This window comes from Dromiciops gliroides, chromosome 5, assembly GCF_019393635.1.
Source record: "Dromiciops gliroides isolate mDroGli1 chromosome 5, mDroGli1.pri, whole genome shotgun sequence".
Classification (NCBI taxonomy): Eukaryota; Metazoa; Chordata; class Mammalia; order Microbiotheria; family Microbiotheriidae; genus Dromiciops; species Dromiciops gliroides.
In genome coordinates, this window is record NC_057865.1 from 143,044,900 (window position 1) to 143,069,327 (window position 24,428).

The window sequence follows — 24,428 nt, forward strand, 5'->3', positions numbered from 1 at the left end:
GCAAGTCTCTTTGTTTTAATCCGCTGGAGAAGGAAATGGCAAACCACTCTAGTATCTTTGCCAAGAAAATCCTACAGATAGTATGATCCATGGGGTCCTGAAGTGTCAGACATGACTCAATGAGTGAACATATATGCACACACATACATATGCTGTCTTACTGAATCCTCACAATAACTCTATGAGGTAGATACTATTATTTCTATTTTACAAATGAGAAAACTAAGGCTAAGAGGTTGAATGACTTGCCCAGGGCCACACACCTAATAAGCACCTAAAGTGGAATTTGAACTCAGATTTTCTTGATTCCAAGTGCCCTGCTTAGTGCACTAAGCACTGAGGTTTCAAATACAAAAATGAGAGAGTCCCTGCCCTCAAGGAGTTCATATTTTTATAGGAAAGTCAATAAATATAGGCAATGGTGGCCAGGGAAGAGAATTTTGGCAGGGGAAATTATAAAAGATTGTAAGTGGAACCGTAGGGTAGTCAACTGACATGTCCTTTTCAGAGACAATGGAAATTTTGAGTTCCTTATAATTCCCAGAGGAAGAAGAGGGGGTAAAGCAGTGGGGGGAGGAAAGGTACCCATCAAGACAAAAGAGAAGAAAATGACTGTAGTGGAGATGAGTCTATATTCTTAGGGAATGAAGAACTGCATGGCTCAGGTCCTCTCAGGTGTGGTCTCCGGTGGTAGGCTTCAGAGAATGCAGAAGCAGTAGCAATAACAAAAGCAGTGTGGGAAATGACCTGAGTGGGTGATCTGGGGGCCCCTGGATTGGCCCCCAAGAGCGAACAGCCAAATGATTCAGCTCTTCCCAGGTATAGTCTCTGGTGGTCAGATTTGGAAAGTACAGTGGCAGCACCAGCACTGGCAACCTGAGACTGGACAGCGCCAGGACAGAGTGACAGGCTCCCCAGTACAGGGGAGCCAGGCTAGTGTGTGGAAAGTTCACTAGGTTTGGGGTCAGAGGATGTAAATTTGATTTCCTGTCTCTGCTCCTCTTTGCCTATATGACCTTGGCCCAGTTCCTTATTCCCTCTTTACCTCAGTTTTCTTCTCTTTAAAGCAAGGGGAGTGGCCGGGATGATCTTTAATCTTTAACCCTTCCTGCTCCAGCCCCTCCATGAGCACCCTGAGATGGTTGCACACCCTTGGGAGGGGCCTAAAAGTCCAGTCTATGGGTGTGACCCATCCCAGCCAGACCTCAAAGAACAACAGAAGGATGTAGAGGGGGCAGCCCAGAGTGTTACACCAAGTGTGTGTCAGCTGGCTCTAGGGGGCCACAGGCTTGTTCCTGGAAACAGCTCCAGCTGCCCCTCAGGGACCCAGCAGCTGGGAGCTGGCCTTTGGAGAGAGGAGCCGAGGGCTGCTGCCCCTGCCACCCCTGCTGCTTTGGCCACTGCCCCTAAGCCCATAGGGAAGGTAGAGAGTGCTTCCTACCCTCCATCCTCCCATCCCCCCCACCCCCATCCCCTACACCTTTCAGGAAAGAAGGTCACACAAGGATAATGTAGCTATAGGGACAATGCAGTGATAGGGTTCTCCCTGTTTGGTAGGGGAGGGGTACAGGCTTAATTTAGTCATGTTCCCTGGGGAAGAGGAGAAGAAATAATAGATTTAAATCTAAGAAAGAGGACCCTGTTGGTAAAGCTGGGGACAGTAGTAATTGTTAGCTCTTGGAGCAGGCAGAATTTGGAGATTTGTCTTCAATATTGCTTGGCAGCTCTGGGTTAAGTTATTTGGGGGAGTGATGGTTTAAAATAGGTTTGATTCAGTGCTAATCCTTCAAGATCCCTGATTCTGAGGTCAAAGGAACAGGGTTCAAATCCCTCCTGTGTAATTGTGGTCAAGTCACTCCACTTGCCTGGGCATTGGTCTAACCTATAAAATGAGGGGCTTGCACCAGAAGACCCCCAAGGTCTCTTATGTATGGTCCCATGAATCTCTGGGACAACGTGTTATATAATTATCTCAATATGGTAAAGTGGGGAGAGCAATGGACTCAGCACAGAGGACCAATCCCAACTGTACTGTGTGACCTTACTCAATTTGTTTACCCTGTTTGGGCCTCAGTTAGGTAAGACAAGACACCTTCTAAGTTAATTTTCAGATCTAAAATCTATAACCACATAACTCTTGACAAAGCTAAGAAAACATAAAAATTAATTTGTAGGGAGGGAAAAAGAATAACATCTCCCCCTCATCACCAACCTCACCCTGACCAAAGGAAAAACTAACTTTTTTTTCTAAGTTTTATCCTCTGATAAATAAGAAAACATTTAAATTTCTGTAAAGTTTTAAATGAAGATGATAAATGGTTAAGTCCTACGCTCAATATGATTGAAATTTCATGCTCTATATAAGAGGAATTCAATATTTAGAACTACATATGTTGGGGGGCAGGAGAGAAGAATTTACTACAATGTTTAGGAAGTTCAGATGATAATCCAGACTTTTTTTGCTGGCAATAAAGCATTGTCAGGAGTGAGGTCTGGCTCTAGTGTCAGATGCATCTGTCTTGTTTGAATGAAACCCAGAGGACTTGGAATCAGGATAGATCTGGATCTAAGTTGTGCTTCTTCTTCTTCTTCTTTTTTATTTTTTGTGAGGCAATCGGGGTTACGTGACTTGCCCATGGTCACACAGCTAGTAAGTGATAAGTGTCTGAGGCCGGATTTGAACTCAGGTCCTCCTGAATCCAGGGCCAGTGCTCTATCCACTGTGCCACCTAGCTGCTCCCTAAGTTGTGCTTCTTATAGGTGTGTCACTCTTTCTCTAAGGCTCAGTTTTCTCAACTGTTAAAATGTAGTACCTGCCTGAGGGTCAAGAGAGAAAAGGCATTTAAGGATTTTGTAAACTTTCAAGGCCTACAGAATAAGTGTTATTGCTTATTGTTGCATGTTATAGGTAACACAAAGAAGTGACATTGGGGGTCTCTAAGGTAATGGAGCCCAGAGGGAATTAGTTAGGACATTTGGTCCAGCACCTTCATCAAACAGAGGAGAAAAACTGAGGTCTAGAGAGCTAAAAATGACTTGCCCAAGGTCACAAAGGTAGCAAGTGGAAGAGCTGGGTAAAAACATTCCATGGACATTGAAAATCCATGGGCTTATAAGACAGACTTTATGAGGGAAAGTCATACACTGAAGAATTTCCTGTAGTTACCAAAGTGACTGCTTATTGGGGAAAGGGTCCAGGGAGGGGGTGGGAGACAGGGAGAGGGAGAGAGAAGAAGGAAAGGAAGATAGGACAGAGAGGGAGGGAGGGAGGGAGAAAAAGATGGAGGGAAAGAGAGTTAAAGAGAAGGAAAGAGAGAGAGAAGGAAAGGGAGGTGGGAGAGAGGGAGAGTGGAGAGAGAAGGGGAAAGAGAGAGACAGACAGACAAAGGGAAGAGCTGGAATTAGATGAAAAGGAAGAATGGAAAGAGACAGAGAGAGGGAGGATGAACAAAAATCCCTTAATTTAGGGTAATGCTGTGTGATTTAATATATGTCACTAGAAAATATTAAAAGCTAAAGGCTAGTGCTGGTATAAAGTAGTTAGAGGTGGGCTGTATCCATTTCAGCTCTATCTGATTAATAAGTTTATAGTAAATTCAGAGTTGGACAGTAACAGCAATAGTACTACCACCCTACCCCCACCCCCACAAATCTTGTAAAATATTAATAAAACTCAGGGACGGTCATCAAAAATAAAATATAGAAAGATGATAAAAGAATTCCTGGTATTATGGCAAGAGTAGATATTTAGGAGTAGGAGAGTACTTTGGCACTTCTTTTATCACAATATAGTCACCAGTACAAGGGGCCAAGCAGCCTACTTCTTAAATGTGCAGTGAGGGGAGGGGGAAAAATATTTTATCCACTGAGAAGTCTCGATTTGGTTAGTCTTTTCCACCTCCAGTTTCAGTGATTTATTTTTATCTTTTTAAGATGAGCATGAGTCAAAAATCTAACTTAACATTTCTAGTTTTAATAACTCAGTGACTGACGGATGATGTGGAATCAAGGAGGGGAAATAGTGACTTTTATTGGAAAGAAGAACAAAAGCCTAATATAACTGATACACTCAGTCTGACTTGTGTGGGCCGCATTTTTCACCATCCATTACTAAAAGATGAAATGGGAACAAAAATGAAGTTATAGACAAATTTGAATTGGAAGTCATGTTATGTGTAAATGATACCTTTAATGTGGCAAAAAGAAAGTATAATGAGGCATGGAAAATTGTCACCAACTTCAAGAAAACAATTCTACCAAGTGAAGATAAAATTGTTTATACAAGAAAATGACAAATGTCTCATAAAAGTTCAATACCAACCTTCTTTTACTTCATTTATTTTTATCACAATAGTCTTAGCCTCATAAACTTCTTTACTCTGAAATGCCTCTCAAAATAAATCAAGCTGCCTCCTAAAGTAACTTCTTGTTCATTGTTCACTCGGAGTCATAGTGTAGTGAAGTCAAATGGGTCCATCCAAAGACTTAGATTTAAATATGACTCTGCTGCACACTACCTCTGTGACCCTGGACAAATGGCTTAGGTTCTCTAAGCCTCAGTTTCCTTATATGTAAAATGGATAGTGAGAGGAGAGAAGAGTTGTATTAACTAGTCTGTTAAATCCTTTCCCCTTATAAATCTGTAGCATAGTAAAACTAAGTGAATTATTTTCATTTTAGTTAGGATTTTTAAAAATATGTACTAAGTACATATCTGACTGACTTCCCTATGGACAGGGAAAGGCTCTAAGACCTGGTTGCATAGAATTCTGAGAAGTATAGTTTTAGACTATGGGTTTATTCCATATTCTTGGATTATGATTTATTCAATAGCCTGAAAGGTGAGATAGGGATGCTCCTGAGTTATGTGGTTACTCTTCCTATATAAGAGGAACTTTAAAAAAATTATTAATAGAAATAAAAACTCACTGAACCTAAAGAATCAGCCAACATATTCAAAGCCCATTTTCCATTTTGGTGAATCTAAGTGTAAGCAAATATGGAAAATGTAGTGCTTTCTGAAGAGATGCTCATTAAGTAGAGAATTAATGAATAACTTATTGTATATGAATGAGATGGAATATTATTGTGCTGTATGAAATGATGGACAAGATGGTTTCACAAAAACCTTTGGAAGACTTGTATGAACTGATGCAAAGAGGAATGAATAGAACTAGGAGATCAATGCCTACAATAACAAAAATATTGTAAAGATAATCAACTTTGAAAGACTTAGTAACTCTAATCAACATAATGTTGTTGTTCAGCAGTGTTTGATTCTTTGCAACCCTATATATAGAGCATCCTGTCCATTTATGTTTTCTTGGCAAAGATACTAGAGTAGTTTGCCATTTGTTTCTCCAATGGATTAAGACAAATAGAGGTTAACTGACTGGCCCAGGATTACATAGCCAGTAAGTGTTTGAAGCCAGATTTGAACTGAAGTCCTCCTGCCTCTGCCCTCCTGACACTGACACTAAGCCATCTAGCTGTCTTCAGTCAACACAATGACCAACCACAATTCCAAAGGCCTCATGATGAAACATGCCCTCTTCCTCTAGATGGAAAGGTGGAAACGGAATACAAATTGAAGCATATTTCCTTCTCTTTCCTCCTTTTTATTTTTTTAAGGGCATGGCTAATCTAGAAATTTGTTTTCTATAACTAAACATATTTGTTATAGGGTTCATTTTTCTTGCCTTCTTAATGGGTTGGGGGAGTGGAAAGAGGAAGAAGAAAATTTGGAACTAAAAATAAAATTGAATTTAAAATATTTTAAAAACACTGTCATTTAAAAAAATTAAAATTCAGTTGAATTAAATATCTGAGACAGTATGATACTATAGCTCAAATGCTGTAGCTGGGCTGAAGTCCCATTTCAATAATGACTGGAGTATGCTTTTCTTTTGACCTAAACCTTCTCCATTGTCTGTGATGGGGAGGCAGTCATCTGGGCGCTCTGGGGGGCCAGTTCCCCACAGGAACCTCTGTTTCATCTGCTTACTTGAAACACATGCTTTTGCAGCCTCTTCCCAATTCCAGATCTCTGTCCACAAGCTCCCCTGAATCTCCAAGGGTGAGGATAAAATAATGCTATCTTTCAAAGAATATATCTCCCTGAAATCCATGCAATCAAGTCTCAGAATTTTTCCCTGCTCAGAGGGAAGTAGATCTGAATATCTGGCTATGTAGAGACTATATTAAAGTTTACCATAAGTTCTAACATTTACCAAAGGAAGTAGAATTACAGTAAAGTTTCATTTGGATTAATAAGAATTCTAGCTAGCATGAAGTGCCAGGCATTGTGCTAAATAGTTTAACTCATTTAATCCTCACAACAAGTCTGGGGGGCAGGTGTTATTATCTCCATTTTATACATGAGGATCCTGAGGCAAACAGAAGTTAAGTGACTTGCCCAGGGCCACATACACACACACACACACACACACACATATGAGATGAGATCTATTTTGGTTATTGGAATTCTATTGTTAGAAAAAAGAAAAAACATACCTCTGATTTATCTTGAGTTTTCCAAAGAGATGCTGATAGTCATATGATGGTATTGAATAGGAAAAATACCCCCAAAATGAGATAACCGCAAAATGCTTCTATTAAGATGCCTTCCACCTAGATGTATTCTGCTTTACTTCTTTTTCTAGGACATTGAATGTAAGGATAACATTTAGAAAAGTCAGACCCTATGACATGTTTTTATTTTCTTTTGAAGTAGTTTAATCATCATTACCATTCATTTCCCATAGCCTCTTGATAGAACTTCCAGAGCCTTCAGATGACCAGAAAGCAAAGTAAGCCAGAGCTTGGAAAAATGACTCATCCTGGGTGTCAGAAACCAAGTTCACACAGTAATTGAGGAGTTTCCATTTATCAGATTTGGGCTCTGGAGCAGCTTTCCATTTTCCATTTTAGAAATTAGCCAATGGATTTTATTTAGTTTCTACTTCATGGAGTGGGTGAAGTAGGTTGAATGGGGGGAAGAGTCAAGAGTGCACTTTGCTTTGGCTTCTTCTCCCATTTTTCCCCCAGTGAACTGTTTTACAGGAGATTGAGTAAAAGCTAATGCTTTATTCACCCAGGGATGAAGTCTTAATATTTGACTCTTAGTGGCTAGAAATGGAGGAGGCCATAAATCAGAATCTCATCTTTATTCTACATGGTCTTTCAGTGTCCTGTGACAGTTCTCTACAGAAGCACCAATCCTCATTTCTGCTCTTAGGTTTTATTTTCTACCACATGGGAAATCATCAAGAAGGAATGCTTAAGATGGTGCTTCACTGGACTCCACCAACCTCATTTTTCAGTTTAATCCAGTTTGCTAGCAGTCAAATAAAACCACCTGATACCTTTCATTTATCAGAGGTAGAAGTCTATGTCTTGTATTAAAAACCACTTGTTAGATTGTTGATCCTCTTGAGGAAATGGTATGTCCACAAGGAAGCTTGCAGCCACGTTAACCCAAAATAGATCAGTTTAATTAAAAAGAAAAGAAGAAAAACAAGACAAGATTGGTAATATCTTTTTCTCTTGTTCTCTTGTTCTGGTCCTGGGATTTCATTATTGTAAGCCCTCTCAAAAAGGAAATCTTTCTAACAAAACAGCCAGGCACCTTCTCTTCAATGCATTGCCTCAGAAAACTCAAGAGAGGTCAAATGAAATAATATTTGTAAAGCCCTTAACACAGTGCCTGGTATCTAATAGTGATTATTATTAGAGTTGTCTAAGGCACTCAGAGATTGTGACTTGCCCAGGGTCACACAGGCAGTACAGTCAGAGATGGGACTACTTTATTAAAACACACACCCTTCCTTTCTTTTAACAAACTGCAAACGAAGTAAAGTGTAAAGCTATCTGTCCCAATGTACAAATATGTACTATCCGTCCCAATTGCTCTTTTTAGCCTGTTTTGCTTAAGTGTTTTCAATAATGATTCATTACAAGGGATTGAATTGTGAATCTGTTTGGGTCTGTGTGCTATATTGAAAAAATATACAATAAGGCATATTCTGGAAGAAAATAAAAAGGCAATTCAGTAGAAACAAAACCCCAGCAAAAGTGATCATTTGGTATGGTGTTTTCCTGAGATTTTTTTACTTTAGATGGGGTGTTTCCTTAGATTTTTTTTTCCTTTCTAGCTAGTGATTTTTGGTTTCGTCTTCTAGTTGTCTTAGCATCTTATCAAAGATTCTATAGCTGGTTCTCATGCAACTGTAATAAGAACTAACATTTACATAGTATTTTAAGGTTTACAAATCGCTTTCTTTATAACAACCCACTGAGGTAAGAAGTATATGTGTCGTCCCCTGTTTACAGGTGAAGAAACTGAGATTCAGACTTTAGTGCTCATGAAGAGCACTCTGTAGTTAAAGAATATGAATTACATCTAACCTCTGATTATCACTAGTATGTGACTTTGAGCAAGTCATTATACCTCTCCTGTTTCCTCATTTTTAAAGTGAGGGGCGTTGGATTTAATGACCTCTCAATTGCCTCCACGGTCTAGCTCTATGATCTGAAAATCTTCATATATTTTACAGATTTGCCTATGATCACAAAACTTGTTTGAGTCTGATAGGCATCCTAACTGCGAGTCACTCACTCTGTCCTCTATACCACACTTCCTTCCAATACATTTTGACTATTCACCAATATTTGAAGCATGAAGGAAAAATGAACAGAGATTTGTTTGAACAAGAACTATCTCTTGTTCTAATATCTCCACTGTTTACTATTCCCACCTCCATCTCCCATGGCCAACCAAATGTCTTTGGCCTGAAGGTGAGCCCAATAACCACCAACCTGAAGAGGAGACAAAGAATTGGAGAGAATAGATAAGAGCACCATCCCTGTATTCTGGAAGAAAAGGGAGAGGAGCAGCTTTTTTTCCACTATTTAAAACATTTCCATATTAGTCATTTTGTACAAGAAGACACAAATGAAAGAAAGAAAATGAAAGAAAGTAAAAAGTAGCATGCTTCAGTCTGTATTCAATATCAATTCTTTCTCTAGAGGTAGATCATATACTTCATCATAAGTCCTTTGGGATTGTCTTGCATCTTTGTATTGCTGAAAATAGCTAAGTCATTCATGGTTCTTATCAAATAATATTGTTGTTATTGTGTACAATGTTCTCCTCATTCTGTTCACTTCACTATGCATCAGTTCATGTAAATCTTTCCAGGTTTTTCTGAAATCATCCCGCTTGTCATTTCTTGTAACACAACAGTATTCCAATAGTATACCACACTTTACTTCTTCAGTTCCTCAGTTGATGGCCATCCCTTTGATTTCCATCCAATTCTTAGCCACCACAGAAAGAGTTGTTATAAAGATTTTTGTACAAATAGATCCTTTCCCCCTTTTTTGGATGTCTTTAGGATATAGACCTAGTATTGCTGGATCAAAGGGTTTGTACAGTTTTATAGCCCTTTGGGCATAGTTCCAAATAGGAGCAGCCCTTTTTGGTTTGTTTGTTTGTTTTTTTGTTGGGGCAATGAGAGTTAAGTGACTTGCAAGAGTCACACAGCTAGTAAGTGTCAAGCGTCTGAGGCTGTATTTGAACTCAGATCCTCCTGAATCCAGGGCTGGTTCTTTATTTACTGTACCACCTAGCTGCCTGTAAGAGCAGCCCTTTTTAAAGTGGCTTCCTCTTAGGTCCACATCCTTACCAACAACTCAAGCACTGTTAGTCATCTCCCTGTGTAATGTTATTTACAACATCCCACTTGTATTCTTAAGGATTTCAAATCAATTGTCAACTTATTCAAGAACGTTTCATTTGTTGAGATCACCATGTCAAGTAAGAAATGTGTGTGGGAAGAGCTGACAACCAGATAGAAACATGTGCATTATAATTAATTAAATCTCTTTTAAAAAGTCTCTCTCCTCTGACACATACTAGCTCTGTGATTCTGGTGAGGTCACTTGATTTCTCAGGTCCCCAAACATCTCTCAAAGACACAAAATTTCAGGACAGCTACAAATCTACATTGGTAAAGGGAATTTTTTCACTGGGCTCTTCCTATATAAAAGTCAACAGATCCAATAAAAAAAAGCAACCACCCTTGCAATTTTTAATACTCTGTTTACCATGTCAGAAACTCCCCTAATATCCCTGAGTCTAGAATTTCTTTAAAATGAATCTTGCATAGATTGGCCTAGTTTTGTAGCTCTTTTGAAGTACCTCTCATAGATTTTCATAGACTAAGATTTCCCCTTTTTTTACATCAAAGACTAAAATCATTAAATCCTTTTGTTTTTTAGACTAAAGACTGAATGAGAGAAATGGAGGAAGAGATAAGCTGGGAAGGATGGGATAAGGGGGGAGGAGTGTCCAAGATATCTCAATGTATAGGGCACATCTGTTCTTTGTGCCCAAATAATCACGGGAAACCATCCCTCCACACATGATATCCCAAGGATTTTTTTTCTTTTACTGTAATGTGAAACCTTAAGAGTAGCTGCCAAGGACCTTGGAGAAAATGTTCTGTGGAAGGTTTCATTTTGATACTTGCTCTAATATGAAACTAGAAACAAGCACCTTAATTCCTCAAAAATTCTCCTTATTATTTAAAAAAATAATCACTATAATTCATTTCAGATAATACCACAGTTACATTTTTTGAGGCTTGTTCTATGAGTATGGATACAATATAATTCATGACATCCTTCATGTGTATTAATTATGTTACTATATTCAAATTATTTTTCACCTTCCTTGCTGTTCTGTATGGATATAGTTACAAAGGTTATGATTGGTTAGCTCAACAATAATAAGGGATTTGTTATTTTCATGTTTAAAATGTAAAATAATAAGTTATACCATGCAAGTTCAATTGCTGAATAACGCATCTAACATCTTTCACTATGTAAATGTTATTCATTCATGCCACCCACTGATGAGTGGTCATAGAAGTAATTAATGTGTCAAAAGGACAGGCCATCACATAAGAATATTTATCAGCTTAGAGAGTAAGTAGATCGTATTACATATCATCCAGCCCATATTGTAAACCACCAATATGACACCAGATGCAAACCAAAGAGGAATACAGGTAATAAATGAGATGTACTTTTCACTCTTGCCTTACAAGAGACGGTAAGTAAAATATTGCTTTCCAATTGGGGATAAAGTTCTAATTGTTTAAATAATAATAATTTGAATCTTATATTCAAGATTAAACATGGATTTTTGTTTTGTTTGGCAGTTGACATAGGAGAATGTGCCTTTGTTTAGAAAGGCATGTTTTAACTTGAAATACATAAACAATGTAGTGAGATATATATTTTATGGTTAAGATAGATATTATGGGTTTTTTTCTTAATAAAAAAGATTCCCTCTCCCCTCCTAATTTCTATTTGCAGTAAAATAAATAACTTAAGGAGAATAAAAATGAAATGAAATATAAAATAATATTTCATTTTTCTTCAATAACCCTTTGCTCTTTTTCTTAGGATTATTATTATTCAGTGAGGTTTATTAAGGTTCACTTTTACTCTGAGGTTTTTATAAGTAAGGGTATCTTATATTAACAATTTCCCTTTAATTTATTTTATTCAAAAAAATATTATGACTTTAATGTTACCTATAATTTTTTTGACAATTGATATTTGGCAAGTGAAATTGCTATTTTGAACAGAAATCGCATTAACTCATTTTTGTTATTTTAAAACATAATTTAATATGATTTATTGAAACTCATTTTACTTAAATATGGATATATATTATTTCCAAGGTGAAGTACAAGGCAGATTTATTCCCAAGGGGAAAGAAAATACATTTCCATAAATATTATGTGAATAAATAAATATATACATGCATAAAAACAATAATTTTTCTTTGTGAGGGATATAAGCATCCCTCATTCCTACCGAGTGAAAGGCACAACTTTCCTATGCTGTATTGGCTTTTCATTATGATTGAGTGCTTAGGACTTAATCCTATCCGAAGGTATCACCCTCTGATAGCCTGAAAAACTAGGTATGGTAGAGATGCTTGGGATGTGGGTGATTTTTCATTTGATCTATACAGGAGTCAGAGGGTAGGGTTGAGTATTTGCTTTCTGTTTGCATACAAATGGAATCCACTTCATGGCTAATGGTGCAGCTAAAGTGGTACTGCTGAGAGACCTCCCCTCGTCTTTGTTCATTTAAATGCATCATTGTGGAAATTTAGTATCTGTCACAGTAAGTGAGCCTTATCCTAAATTTCATATTTTAATTTGTAGATTCTTGTTTTTAAGAAGTTTGATATTAGAGCAAAGGTTTTAGATGAAGAGGCAGGAATCTAATGCAAGAATCACTAATGGGTGGTGTGACCTCAGGCAAAACATTTAATCTCTCTTGGCCTCAGTTTCTTGATGAGTAAAAATGAGGATCGTGGACTGGATGACCTTTTTTTAGCACTAACACTCTTCATTTATCACTCTTTTTTTCTTTTTGTGGATTTACAAAAGATTGGTATCTAGCCTAGAGCCTTGCACAGAGTAGATATTTGATAAATGCTTATTGAACTGATCATAATTTTGCTTAAAATTGTGTTTATCTTTTCTTTGGTTTTGGGTATTTCTACTTTTGTGTTTATTTGAGAGGCTATTGATTTGTTAACTTTCTAAGATTTTTAATTTCCTGCTTCATTCATTCATGTTCTTATTCTGTGTTTCTTTAATTTAAAAAAAATGCTATAATAAATTGCTAAATTATTTTCTCAATTATAAAAGATGGAGAGGCAAATGTGTTGAGAGAAAGATAAAAATGCAATAAACTTTGAAGCTGGCATATATATGTATGTGTACATATACATATACATATATATGTGTGTGTATATATATATATATATATATATATAATTCTGAACTTTTAATACTGACACAATTTAATATGAGAAATTCAGGAAGGTCTGTCAGCTTTAGAGTTTTAGCACCTCTTTTAGATCCTAAGCACTTGAACAAGAGCGCTACATTAGCAGGAACCAAAAATAGCAGCCAACCTGCCATCTATTTTCTTGGCTGTTGGATCTGTTTTGCTTCTTTGGACGTGCATGGTGCACTCATAGCCAATGTAACTTCTAGATAAAATTGCAGAGGGAGATAATTTGTGTTGTGCTTGATCCCCTCCTCCTTCCCACTTGAAGCTTATGCATGAATTCAGAATCAGCATTTCAGTGGGAAAATTAGGAGGTGTTTGCATCAATCAGATCAAGCAATGTACAGTTATCCCTTCCACACAGGGGTGAGGGGTGCAGAGCCCCTACATTATGGAAAATCTGGGTAAGTGTTTTTGGTTCTCCTTTAGTACCAGAGAAGAAGTCTGAGTTTTTTCTTTTTCTTTTATGGGGAGTTTACAGTACCTTATTGTAAAATTTGGATTAAGTATTTGGTCATAGGTTCTGTATTGTCTGCTGACCTTCACATGTTCTCTGCGTCTTCTGCAAAACTTCCAAAGAATTCTGATTTATTTTCTTATGCCAACTGGCGATATATTGAAACCTCGAGGGGAGAAGTTACAATTTGGAAGGGATCACTATAGTTGCCCAGTGTATTTAGACACAGTTTGGACATAGCAACTTGTAGGATTTTGTTTGACAATATACTGATATGATGCCATAATCATTTTTCAGGTTGAAGTCACCAAGGCCTCTTCTTGTTTCTGTATCCCAAAGAAAAGAAGTTTACTAGATATTATTTGAAATACATGAGAAAAGTTCGTTAGGCAAGAGTTGAAGATTGCTATGGGTCTTTTCCCTTGCCATTGGTTTATGTGCTCATCCTCTTTGTGTCTTTGGGATTAAGTAGTATTCTAGAGCAGACTTGGTCATTTAGCCACTTACTAACCACCTACTTGTGCTTAGCACTGTGCTAAGTACTAGAGATACAGAGAAAAGGTAAAAGACAGTCCTTATCTCAGGGAATTAACAATTTAATGGGATAGACAACACACAAACAATTAAAGATTATACCCAGGATAAATTGGAGATAATCAACAGAGGGAAGGCCCTAGAAGTAAGGAATGGTTTTCTGTAAAAGGGGGGAATAGTACAACAGATTTGACAGAATTGATGTGTTCAGTCAAAATGCTTAGTGGCTGGCTTATGATTAGTCAAGTCAATTCATTCAAAATCTAAAAGTTAGTTTGTGTATTATTTAGTTGTATGTACATAGATACAAGTCAATCCAGCGAAATCCTCCATGTGCTTCAGATTAGGACCTTAGAGGTATTTTGCAGCTCTAAGTCCCTAAGGATATCCTGAACACTCCAACTCCCACTTCTCTCTCCCTTCTCAACTCAAATATGTTTTAAGGCTTTGGCAAATTTCTTAACACTCATCTGTTAAGGTGAAGGGGTTGAATTAGATCAGAGGTGACAAACATGGGTCCCACATATGTAGTCTGAGTGTGACCCACAGGGAAATATTTAACTAAGTAAAAATACAATAACACATCAGTAATGTTAATTTGTGGTTTTCTAAGTCAATGTGCAGTCTGCAAGGATCTTTATGCATAGTTTAGTGGCCCCATTTTTATTTGAGTTTGACACTACTTGACTAAATGACCTTTGAGGTCCCTGCCAGCTCTATGCCTATAGGCTTAATGGCCAACTATGCTAGATATTGGACAGGCAAGAACAAAACTGCCCCACAGGCTACATTCTATTGAGGTGAGTTTTTTTGAACAGCTATGAGAACATCATCACTGTTTGGGTGGTTTAGATTGTTTTGCATTAGAGCAGAAGAAAATGATTGTAATTGATACTATCATACCAGACCAGGAGTCAAGAGTCATGGTTTGTCACCCTCATTCTTCCATTAACTAGCTGCATAACTTTGGGGGAACTCTAATTTATAAAATGAGATGTTTTTAAGAAAGGATCCTCCTACTTTGAAATATGTGTAATTCCATGACATGTGGTTCTTTCATCAGTAACAACTTATTAGGGTTTGAAGCACAAGTGTCTACCTAGTGAATTAAAGAATATGTACTCTGAAACTGAACTGTCACACTTTAGTAAAAAGCTCTGTCTTGGGGCAGCTAGGTAGTGCGGTGGATAAAGCATTGGCCCTGGATTCAGGAGGACCTAAGTTCGAATCTGACCTAAGACACTTGACACTTGCTAGCTGTGTGACCCTGGGCAAGTCACTTAACCCTCATTGCCCCACAAACAAACAAACAAAAACAAAAAAAGCTCAATCTTAATATATTCATCTATGATAGCTCTCTGGGCAAGAGCCATTTCTTTTTCTGCCATGTGGGAAAATCCATTTCATGGAACACACATTCTTTAAAATGGTGATTTTGCCCAAACAGCCAGCATCCCAGGAAGTTTTTGGGGGGTGAGTGGGGGTGGCGAGGGGTGCGATGCATTGTAAACCTCCAAGTGCCATATACATGGGAGTTATGATTACTGTTTTATGGTTGTAGAGTGAAACCAGTCTGTTTCATAAAAGTATCCTTATCTTAGTAAGAGTCAGTTGGTTTGATATTCCATCAATTGAAAATGCCATTAGATCAATCATTCAATAGTTATTTAGTGCCTGTTATGTGCCAGGCACTGTGCTAAGTGCTGGGGATGCAAAAAGAAGCTAAAGAGTCCCTGCCCTAAGGAGCTCACCATCTAATGGGTACTTCTACACAGTTCCAATGTGATGATAATCAGTGTTTGTAAAGGTAATCCTGAAATACAGCAGAATGCTAAGATTGAATTATGTTCAGTATCATTTGGGTGCTGCATATTTACATTTTGAGGAAAACAGATTCAAAAGTTCAGAGGTAGAAAAGTTCAAGGAGTGTCCAGGTAAATGAAGCATCCAGCTAGTTAGAACACAAGCACTAGGAGTCAAAATAGATAGAGCATTGGATCCAGAGCCAGGCAGACTTGAGTTCCAACTTGACCTCAGATATTAACTCCTATGATGAATTGTGAAGTGAGCAGAACCAAGAGAACATTGTACACAGAGAGAATAATATTGTTTGATGAAGAACTGTGAATGACTTGACTATTCTCAACAATACAATACAATGATCCAAGACAATTTCAAAGGACTATTGATGAAACATCCGAAAGAACTGATATTGATTAAACAGATTGAAGAATGTTATTTTTCACTTTCATTTTTTCTTTTAATCAAGTTTGCTTGTACAAAATGACAAATATAGTAATGTTTTACATAATATTACATATATAACCCATATCTGATTGTTTGCTGCTTCAGGAAGGAGGGAGGGGAGGGAGGGAAAGAGGAATAAAAATTGGAACACAGAACTATAAATAAAAATGTTTATTATTGAAAAAAAGATATTGATTCCTGTGAGACCCATAGGCAAGTCACTTAATCTCTGTTTGCCTCAGTTTCCTCATTGTAAAATAGACATAATAATAGCACCTACCTCCTCTAGTTACTGTGAAGATCAAGTAAGATAATATTTATAAAAATATTTTGCAAACCTTAACACAAGTGCTGACTGTTCCTATATAAGGGGATGGAGGGAGAAAAAGTTAAGCAGTTAGAGAATGGAAGAAGAATTCTTGAATTCTAGTCTAAGGGCTTTCTAATTTATTCATAGATATTGTGTTACCAATTGAAGGTTTTGGAGCAAAGTAATGGGAAAGTATATAGTTCCATACATTAGATAGAGCAATCTGATAATAGTGTAAGATACACAGTGGCATGAAAACAGATCTGAAGCAGAGAGCCCATGACAATGACTCAGACAATAGTTATTAAGGGCCTGAACTAGAATGATAAATGAGCGTTTTGTTATATGTAGCAAAGTTTTCTGTTTTGAGGGAAATTTTAGAGTATTTTGTCAGTCAGTAAGCATTTATTAAGCACCTAATATGTGCCAGCCACTGTGCTAAGCACTGGGTCTTCAAAGAAGGCAAAAAATAATCTCTGCTTTCAAAATGGTCAGTCTAATGGAGGGACAAAATGAAAACAACTGTACAACCAAGCTACAGAAAGGATAAATTGAAGATAATCACTAGAGTGAAAGCACTTAGCAATAAAAGAATTCAGGAAAGGCTTTTTATAAAAGGTGTGATTTTTAGTTGGTTCTCAAATGAAGCCAGGGAAGGCAAGAGGTGGAGATAAGTAGTAAAAGTCATCCAGGCATGAGGAACAGCCAGTGAACCGGTCTGGAGTCAGGAGATGGAGCATCTTGTTCTCTCTCCTTCAGTGTAGAAGCACTGCTCTCTGCTCTTCTTTAGACCATGGGCTTTCTGAACCAAACAGAAAACATGCAATAACATCCAGAGGCACTTATAACACAAGTACTTTAAATAAAATACTCATGATGATAAAGATTAGAGATTTTGTGTTGCACAGATACAATAAACTATGGGAACTGAGGTGTGTTTTTAAAGACTTTCATTCAAAGCCAAATACACAAAAGTTGACTATTCATACCTCATGCATGCTTTGAAAATGATATTCTGAGCTTTGAAATTCCATCACTGATTTCCATCACATTAATACATTATTACCATTAGTCTTTTATCCTTCTCTTTCAGTCCCCTGCATGACACTTACTTAAGCATTGCCCACAGACCCATTGTGGCAACAAGGAAAGGAAATTCAGTTTGCCTGTCTCAGCAGGAATTAAGCTAATGCGGCTTAAAATCATGCCCCGAAAGAAGAGCTTATCTGTACACCAAGCTCCTTTGATTCTCTTCCTGTGCCAGGTGATGAATGCCCTGGAAGTCCCTCTTGATCGTAAGTATTAATGTTTTAAAACTTGTAGGCTGAGAAGTCAGAATATCCCCAGTATTAGCTGTCCCTCTGAAGGTGTGGAATGAAGATCCATGGCGCATGGAAAAGCAAAATAAAAATGAATTTGGTTGTTACCTTGAGCATATATTTAGAAAGACCAGGCATACCAATTGATGCAAAAGTGTATAATTTCATAAAAGAAATTTTCATCCAAATATATATATGTATATGTATATATATACATATGATTTTTAAAATGTACTGTGTCAATTAACATAGCTTGGTCTGAGGCATTCTTAAATTCTGGTCCTTTTATTAGAGGAAACACGTTGTAGAAATGGGCAGGCATAATGTCCTCTCTAACTCATTTTTGTATGACTTTCTTATGGGGGAAGAGTGTTGAGAGAGGGTGCCCTTGGCCTGGGAAATACTGGGTGGTATTGTTCCACTGATTCTCCCACTTCTAGATTGTTGGAGGATGGCTAGGATTCCATCCACCTCTTCTGTCTCTTATCCCTTCCTGTGCTGGCATTGCTGTGAAAAGGGTATGGTGTGCTCTTTGGTCAACTTGTCTCTCCTCTTTTCCTAAAAAGGGGGCTAAAGCTAATGGATTAAGAATCTTAAAATACAACGGTTTTTAACATACGATTCTAGAACTAGGAGATGCATTATTTATGAAGTTTCATAAATTAGTCATCTTTGATCAAGATTTTAATTAAAGAGAAAGTTGGAAACTGAAAATAAGATCCATGATTGGTGAAGATCCTGAGCAGAAGGAAGTAAATGGCAGTAACTACATTATAACTGCTCTTTCCCAAATGAGGAATTATAGGCTATACAGCCAGGTCCTGATTAGTGCGGATAATGAAGCCTGTGAAATGGTCCAATTATTCAAATTTCCATTGCATATTTCTACTGGCCTGAAACCAATTGCCTTATTTTACATATATTTATACTTTGAATAGTGCAATCACTTCATAGGATTCATTATTCCCACTAATACTAATCTGGACCTAGGTATACTCTGTCTGGTATGTGTCACTTCTAAAATGATTCTGAGTTATTGCTTGGTCCCTTTCTTGAAATGGAAAACAGAATATTCAGAAGCTGGACAATTATAACTCTAGTATATTGATTTATGCCTTATCCTTAATCTACATGACCTTCTTAAATCCATTAACTTCTTGAATAGAACATCTGTTTGGCAGTGTTTTCAAGGTGAGGGAAAGATAACGTTTTCCTGAGGCTTTTCAGTTGTTATAATCATTTTCTGCCACAGAGGCTGTTGCCAGCAGTGAAAATACCACTATGTGGGCTTCCAGGAGGCTGCTTGGTTTGCACCTCACTCCCTTTTCTCTGGCACTAGAAACCAAATCGCAATATAAGCCCTGTGTTTTTCCTCCTTATTTTCAATTCCTTTTAGTCCACATCCATTTAATCACATGACCTTAATTTAAATTTTTTTCTTAAATGAAATATTGCTAATATTACCAGGGTGTCAATATCTAACTCTTAGTTAAGTGCATGCTGTAACATGAAGAGTAAGAAATGCTCTTGGAAAAACTGTTTTTGTTCTTTCTAGTGCTAAAAGTCTTCCTCTTAATCTAACTGCTCACAGTCTGGGGGAAATAGTTACCTGCGGCTAACCCAATTATCTTTGCTAATGGAGAAGCATAATTGCAATGAAAGAAAGTCACAGATAAACCCAAGGCTTCAGTCCCAACCTTTGCAAACCCTGATAAGAGGCAGCAATAGTGACTGATCAAAATTTTGCACTTATTTAATTTCTTCCTGGCCTCATAGCCACTTGTCCACCAAATCCTGATCTACTCTTTAGAGTAGTCTCTGATAAAGGGAGAAATAACCAGAAAGGCAGTAAAAGAAAACAGAGAGAAAGGGAGTCAATTTAAAATCCTCCCCCTGAATAATTGAACATTAAGCCCTTTCTCACAAAGTTTAGACCTTTGGCCAGAATTTTACTTTTTAGCAGAGCTTCCAAAGTAATAATTTTCTTATGTTCTGAAAAAACAAAACATGGATTTAATGATTAACCCACTGGATAGAAAAATCCTAGTAAGATGCATTGCTGGTCTGGCCTGTTTGATCTAGTATTAAGACTGTAGCCAAATGGATGCTCAGCGGTGTTTGTCACATTGTTTGGTGCTAATGCTGATGATGACACCATGTGCATAGTGGTGTCTGTGATAATAGGATCAGAGACAGACAACACAGTATGTGACAATTCAGATTAATTGTAGTTTTCAGCTATTTTTCAAATTGAAAGTAATTACTTGTCCAGTGCAACATGTACAGAATGGAATTGGCTTCTTGAGTCTCCAGAAGAGTCAATTTTGCCTCAAGCATTTCTTTTGTTCTTTCGCATGGTTCTATGGCTAGCTACAGTAATACTAAAATGCATTCAATTAATTCAAGTTCCTTCCACTTGGAATAGCACCAGATCGCCCTCTTGTATACTGTTTGGGGATCCAACTTAAGAGCAGAGTTTGCTCCTTTCATCTCTAAGGTCCTAACTTTCCTTTTTTACTAACAACTGATTTTCTTTAATCCTTTTTTTGCCCACTCACCTGCTGATACTGATGGGGGAAAAAGAACTTGAAAATTGTAAGTTTCTTTTTTTTATCTGGTGGAGAGTGTGACAGTAGAATCCATAACTTTGTAATGCTGAAGTCACAAGTTATAAAATCCAGATTTCGTGACTGGTTATTTGTGGGACATGTGTGTTTGCTGTGGCTAACTACTGTATTCATCGAATACAAAGGAGCTTTAATACATTGTGAATTTTACCAGGGAAAACTTAGAACACTTTCTTTTTATTTTTACTAAAGTGATACTTTGTTTAGTCATGTGGATTTTATTTTACATCTGATGCAACTTCATGAGAAAATTCCTAGACGTTAGGGGGATAAAATGAGAATGTAACCAAACTCTTCTAAACGGAATTTGCTATGTGGCAGTAAAGACTCATCTTTTTAATATCGACTTATAAAAGTGCTTTCTGAAAATTCATATGTGTGGTTTCAAGTAATAAAAGCTCACAGCTCATGTAGCAGATGCATTTAGTTTTCTACACCACTGCTTTTTCATGACGAGACAAATACATCTTACTAATGCTGAGGTTAGAAAAACAGGAGGAAATCCATGAAGCTTTAGGGTCATAGAGGCCATTCTTTTAAGAAGAATGAGGAGACCAACAGTGTTAAATGTATCAGAAGTGTGAATCAAGATAAGAACTGAGAAAAGAGTATTTTAAGGAAGAATCAATTGGTGAAAGAATAGCTTGATGGTACAGTGGACTCCAGGCTTGGAGAAAAAAGACCTGAGTTGAAATCTGTCTTCAGACACTTACTAACTGTGTGACCCTGGGCAAGTCACTTAACCCCTATCTGCCTTAGTTTCTCAACTGTAAAATAGGGGCACACTGGAGAAGGAAATGGCAAACTACTCCAGTACCTTTGGCAAGAAAACCCCATGTATAGGGGGGTCAAATAGAGTCAGACTGAATGACTGAATAATGACAGCAACAACAGTGATAGGAAAGGCAGTGGGCAGAGAAAGAGAAGACCCAGGGTCTAAACTGAACAAGTCTTTAGGATCTCTGAGCCTTAGTTCCATCGCATATACAAGGAGAGGCATGGGTTAGCCTAAAATGTCTTTCTAGGCTAAAATGCTGTAGCTTCTCCAAAACAAAAGGCATTTGTTATCTTAGAACACAGTTTCAACAGAGACATGTATATAGAAACAGGCTTTCTTCATGTCAGACTATCATATATGATGAAGAGTTTTTCTCTCTCAGCCATATAGGAAAATGAGGTTAGATAGCAGTTGGTCATCTCACTTTGAATATTGTAATGGAAATATTGAATAATAAAATTAGAGGGCTTTTTCAGTTATGTCTGACTCTTTGTGATCCCATTTGGGGTTTTCTTGGAAAAGATATTGGGGCAATTTGCCATTTCCTTCTCCAGCTCATTTTCTGAATGAGGACACTAAGGCAAACAGGGTTAAGTCACTTGCCCAGGGTCACATATCTGGGAAGAGTCTGAGACTGGATTAGAACTCAGGTCTTCCTGACTCCAGGCCCAACACTATCCACTGGACCATTTATTAAGAATATCCCTAATTTAATTCCTTTTATCCTGAATCTGATTGTCACAATTCATCTACCTTCTATATTTAATACAAAGATCATTGCATAAACATGTACACATTACAATTTCAGTATTTTATAATACATTTCCCTTCAATCGATTAAATCATGCTATAGGCTCATTAGATAATTCCTTTTTTGTATAAGTAAGACATAATGAAAACTTACCTCAATTTGACTTGTACTGGAACATTTTGAATCTATGTCCAGAGGAATTTTTCATTGTTGCATCAGAAAATAAACTGACCTTGTTTGTGACAATTTTTTTTACTAATCATTATTTTCCTAAGCATTTTGCATGGAAATAAACATGTGCATGTCAAGAATCTGACAATGAGATATTCATAGTTCAAGGTAACTTTTGATTTAGTGCCTACTGAGAGCTATGTTGTCTTCATAAAAATTTCTAAGGATATGTTGATAAATATTATAGAATTAGTGATTTTACGAGAGAAATGACTGATTAATATCTTGAAACAATTATTCATTGTTCTACATCTGTTTTATTCTATGCAACAATGAAGTGGTGCAACCTCCAACAATCACTCGTCAGTCTCCAAAAGATTATATTATTGATCCCCGAGAGAATATTGAAATCCAATGTGAGGCAAAAGGAAAGCCACCTCCCAGGTTGGTATGTTTAAAAAAATGTTTTGCAAAATGTAAGAGAAAACAAGGAAATTTCCAAGCAAAATAATAAATATTGAAAATAAATTTAAATTTAAGCAAATTGAGAATAAAAGCTTTTCACACTTGGATGTTTCTATATGTGACTGTCCCAGCTGTCCTTGGTTAAGATTGCATTAGTCTCTATGGTTTTTTTCTGCCTTTCAGAGGTGGTATAATAATATTTTCAAATGCTGAAATTCTCTCTAGGTTCTTTTTTTCATTTCTTCTATTATTTATCTTCTTTCAAGGTGAGTACCACTGGAGTTGGTTTCAAATGGCCCTAAATAATTCTCTAAACTCATGCAGGGTCCCATGGTTAGGACTCCACATATAAAACATAACACAGACATCACTTAAAATATTTTGAATAATAATGTTAGATTATATCTTGAAGCAAGTCAGAAAAAAGTTTTTAAAATGCAACAATTCAAACTGCCTCCAAATAAAATTAGTTTCTTCCAGAGCTAATAGACTCCCCATTCTTTGAGGTCTTTATGTGGTGACCAGTTTAATGATTGGAATGATGCCACCTACTGGAGACTTACTATAGGAAAGCTCCACCAGGAGGAAAATGCCTCAGAGGGCAAGGCCATGTGGCTTTTCCTTGGCGTCAGGAAGTGACGTTTGCTCATGGGTGCTGTCTATCAAGGCTACCAGCCAATCAACTTGAGGAGCCTCCTATTTTCTGGGAGGAGACAGGAAGGAGGAAAGAGGGCCTGCGCAGAGAGCGCTCTCTTTTTTGGGTTCCTGACTTGATGGTGGTGGCGGCAGAGGACCTCACAGGAAATTTGAGGAAAGATAGGAATGCCAGGCAGTTGGAATTCTGTTCTTAATCTTTTTCTTTCTATTTTTCAATAAACCCTTAAAAACCTAAACTCGTTTTATCAATGATTTTAGTCAGTTTTCCCCAAAACTGGGGGAACAGATTAGAATCCACATTTAGAATCTTAAATTACACACCGGATAAGGATATTTGGATATTATGGAAAGGATTCCTATTCATTTTTAGATTGAGGTAAATAACCCCTTAGTTCCAATTATGAGATTCTGTAATTATATGCATTTTTTTAAGTGAGGCAATTGGGGTTAAGTGACTTGCCCAGGGTCACACAGCTAGTAAGTGTTAAGTGTCTGAGGCTGGATTTGAACTCAGGTCCTCCTGACTCCAGGGCCGGTGCTCTATCCACTGAACCATCTAGCTGCCCCAATATATGTATTTTAAGTGAGAAGTAAATAAGGGGCAGCTAGGTGGTGCAATGGATAGAGCACCGGCCCTGGAGTCAGGAGGACCTGAGTTCAAATCCGACCTCAGAAACTTGACACTTACTGGCTGTGTGACCTTGGGCAAGTCCCTTAAGCCTAATTACCTCACCAAAAAAAAAAAGTAAATGACACTTCAAATAATTTCCTATCTAGACTTTCTTTACCATACAAACCTTTTCTCTATCACAGTATACTAGCAATTGGAAGTTATTCAATTCACCAGGCATTTATTTAGCATAGTCTGAATCCTAAGCACTGTTCTAGGTGATGGAGGAAATACAGAGATAAATAAGAGATGATTCTTGTACTCCCGAGGGACAAAAGAGGTCTGTAATTTCAGTAATATAGGATATCAAAATCCATTGTGAAGCAAAAGGAAAACATCCCCTCTACTGATGCAGAGCCATGCCCTTGTAAAAAAGATAATTATTATCTAATCTAATCTGGAAAATGTTATAATTGTGCACTATATGAAAAATTATAAGTATAGAAAAATTATAATTGGGCCATACGTCCCATTTGGGTCGCCATTCAAATGTGGAAATATTTTAAACCAGCTTGCTTAATTTGAGGGGACTAATCTGACCAGACGACTTAATATGGGGA

At 37.3% G+C, this 24,428-nt stretch overlaps 1 protein-coding gene across 1 annotated transcript in view; it reads left to right on the plus strand.

Annotated features, from left to right (window-relative positions):
• NRCAM (neuronal cell adhesion molecule) overlaps positions 1 to 24,428 on the plus strand; it is a 208,304-nt gene that overhangs the window by 92,354 nt on the left and 91,522 nt on the right. Inside the window, 3 exon segments of the mRNA XM_043968191.1 lie at positions 17,524 to 17,725; positions 20,333 to 20,344; positions 22,415 to 22,520. Of these exon segments, the coding sequence (XP_043824126.1) occupies positions 17,620 to 17,725; positions 20,333 to 20,344; positions 22,415 to 22,520 (224 nt within the window). The 5' untranslated portion in view covers positions 17,524 to 17,619.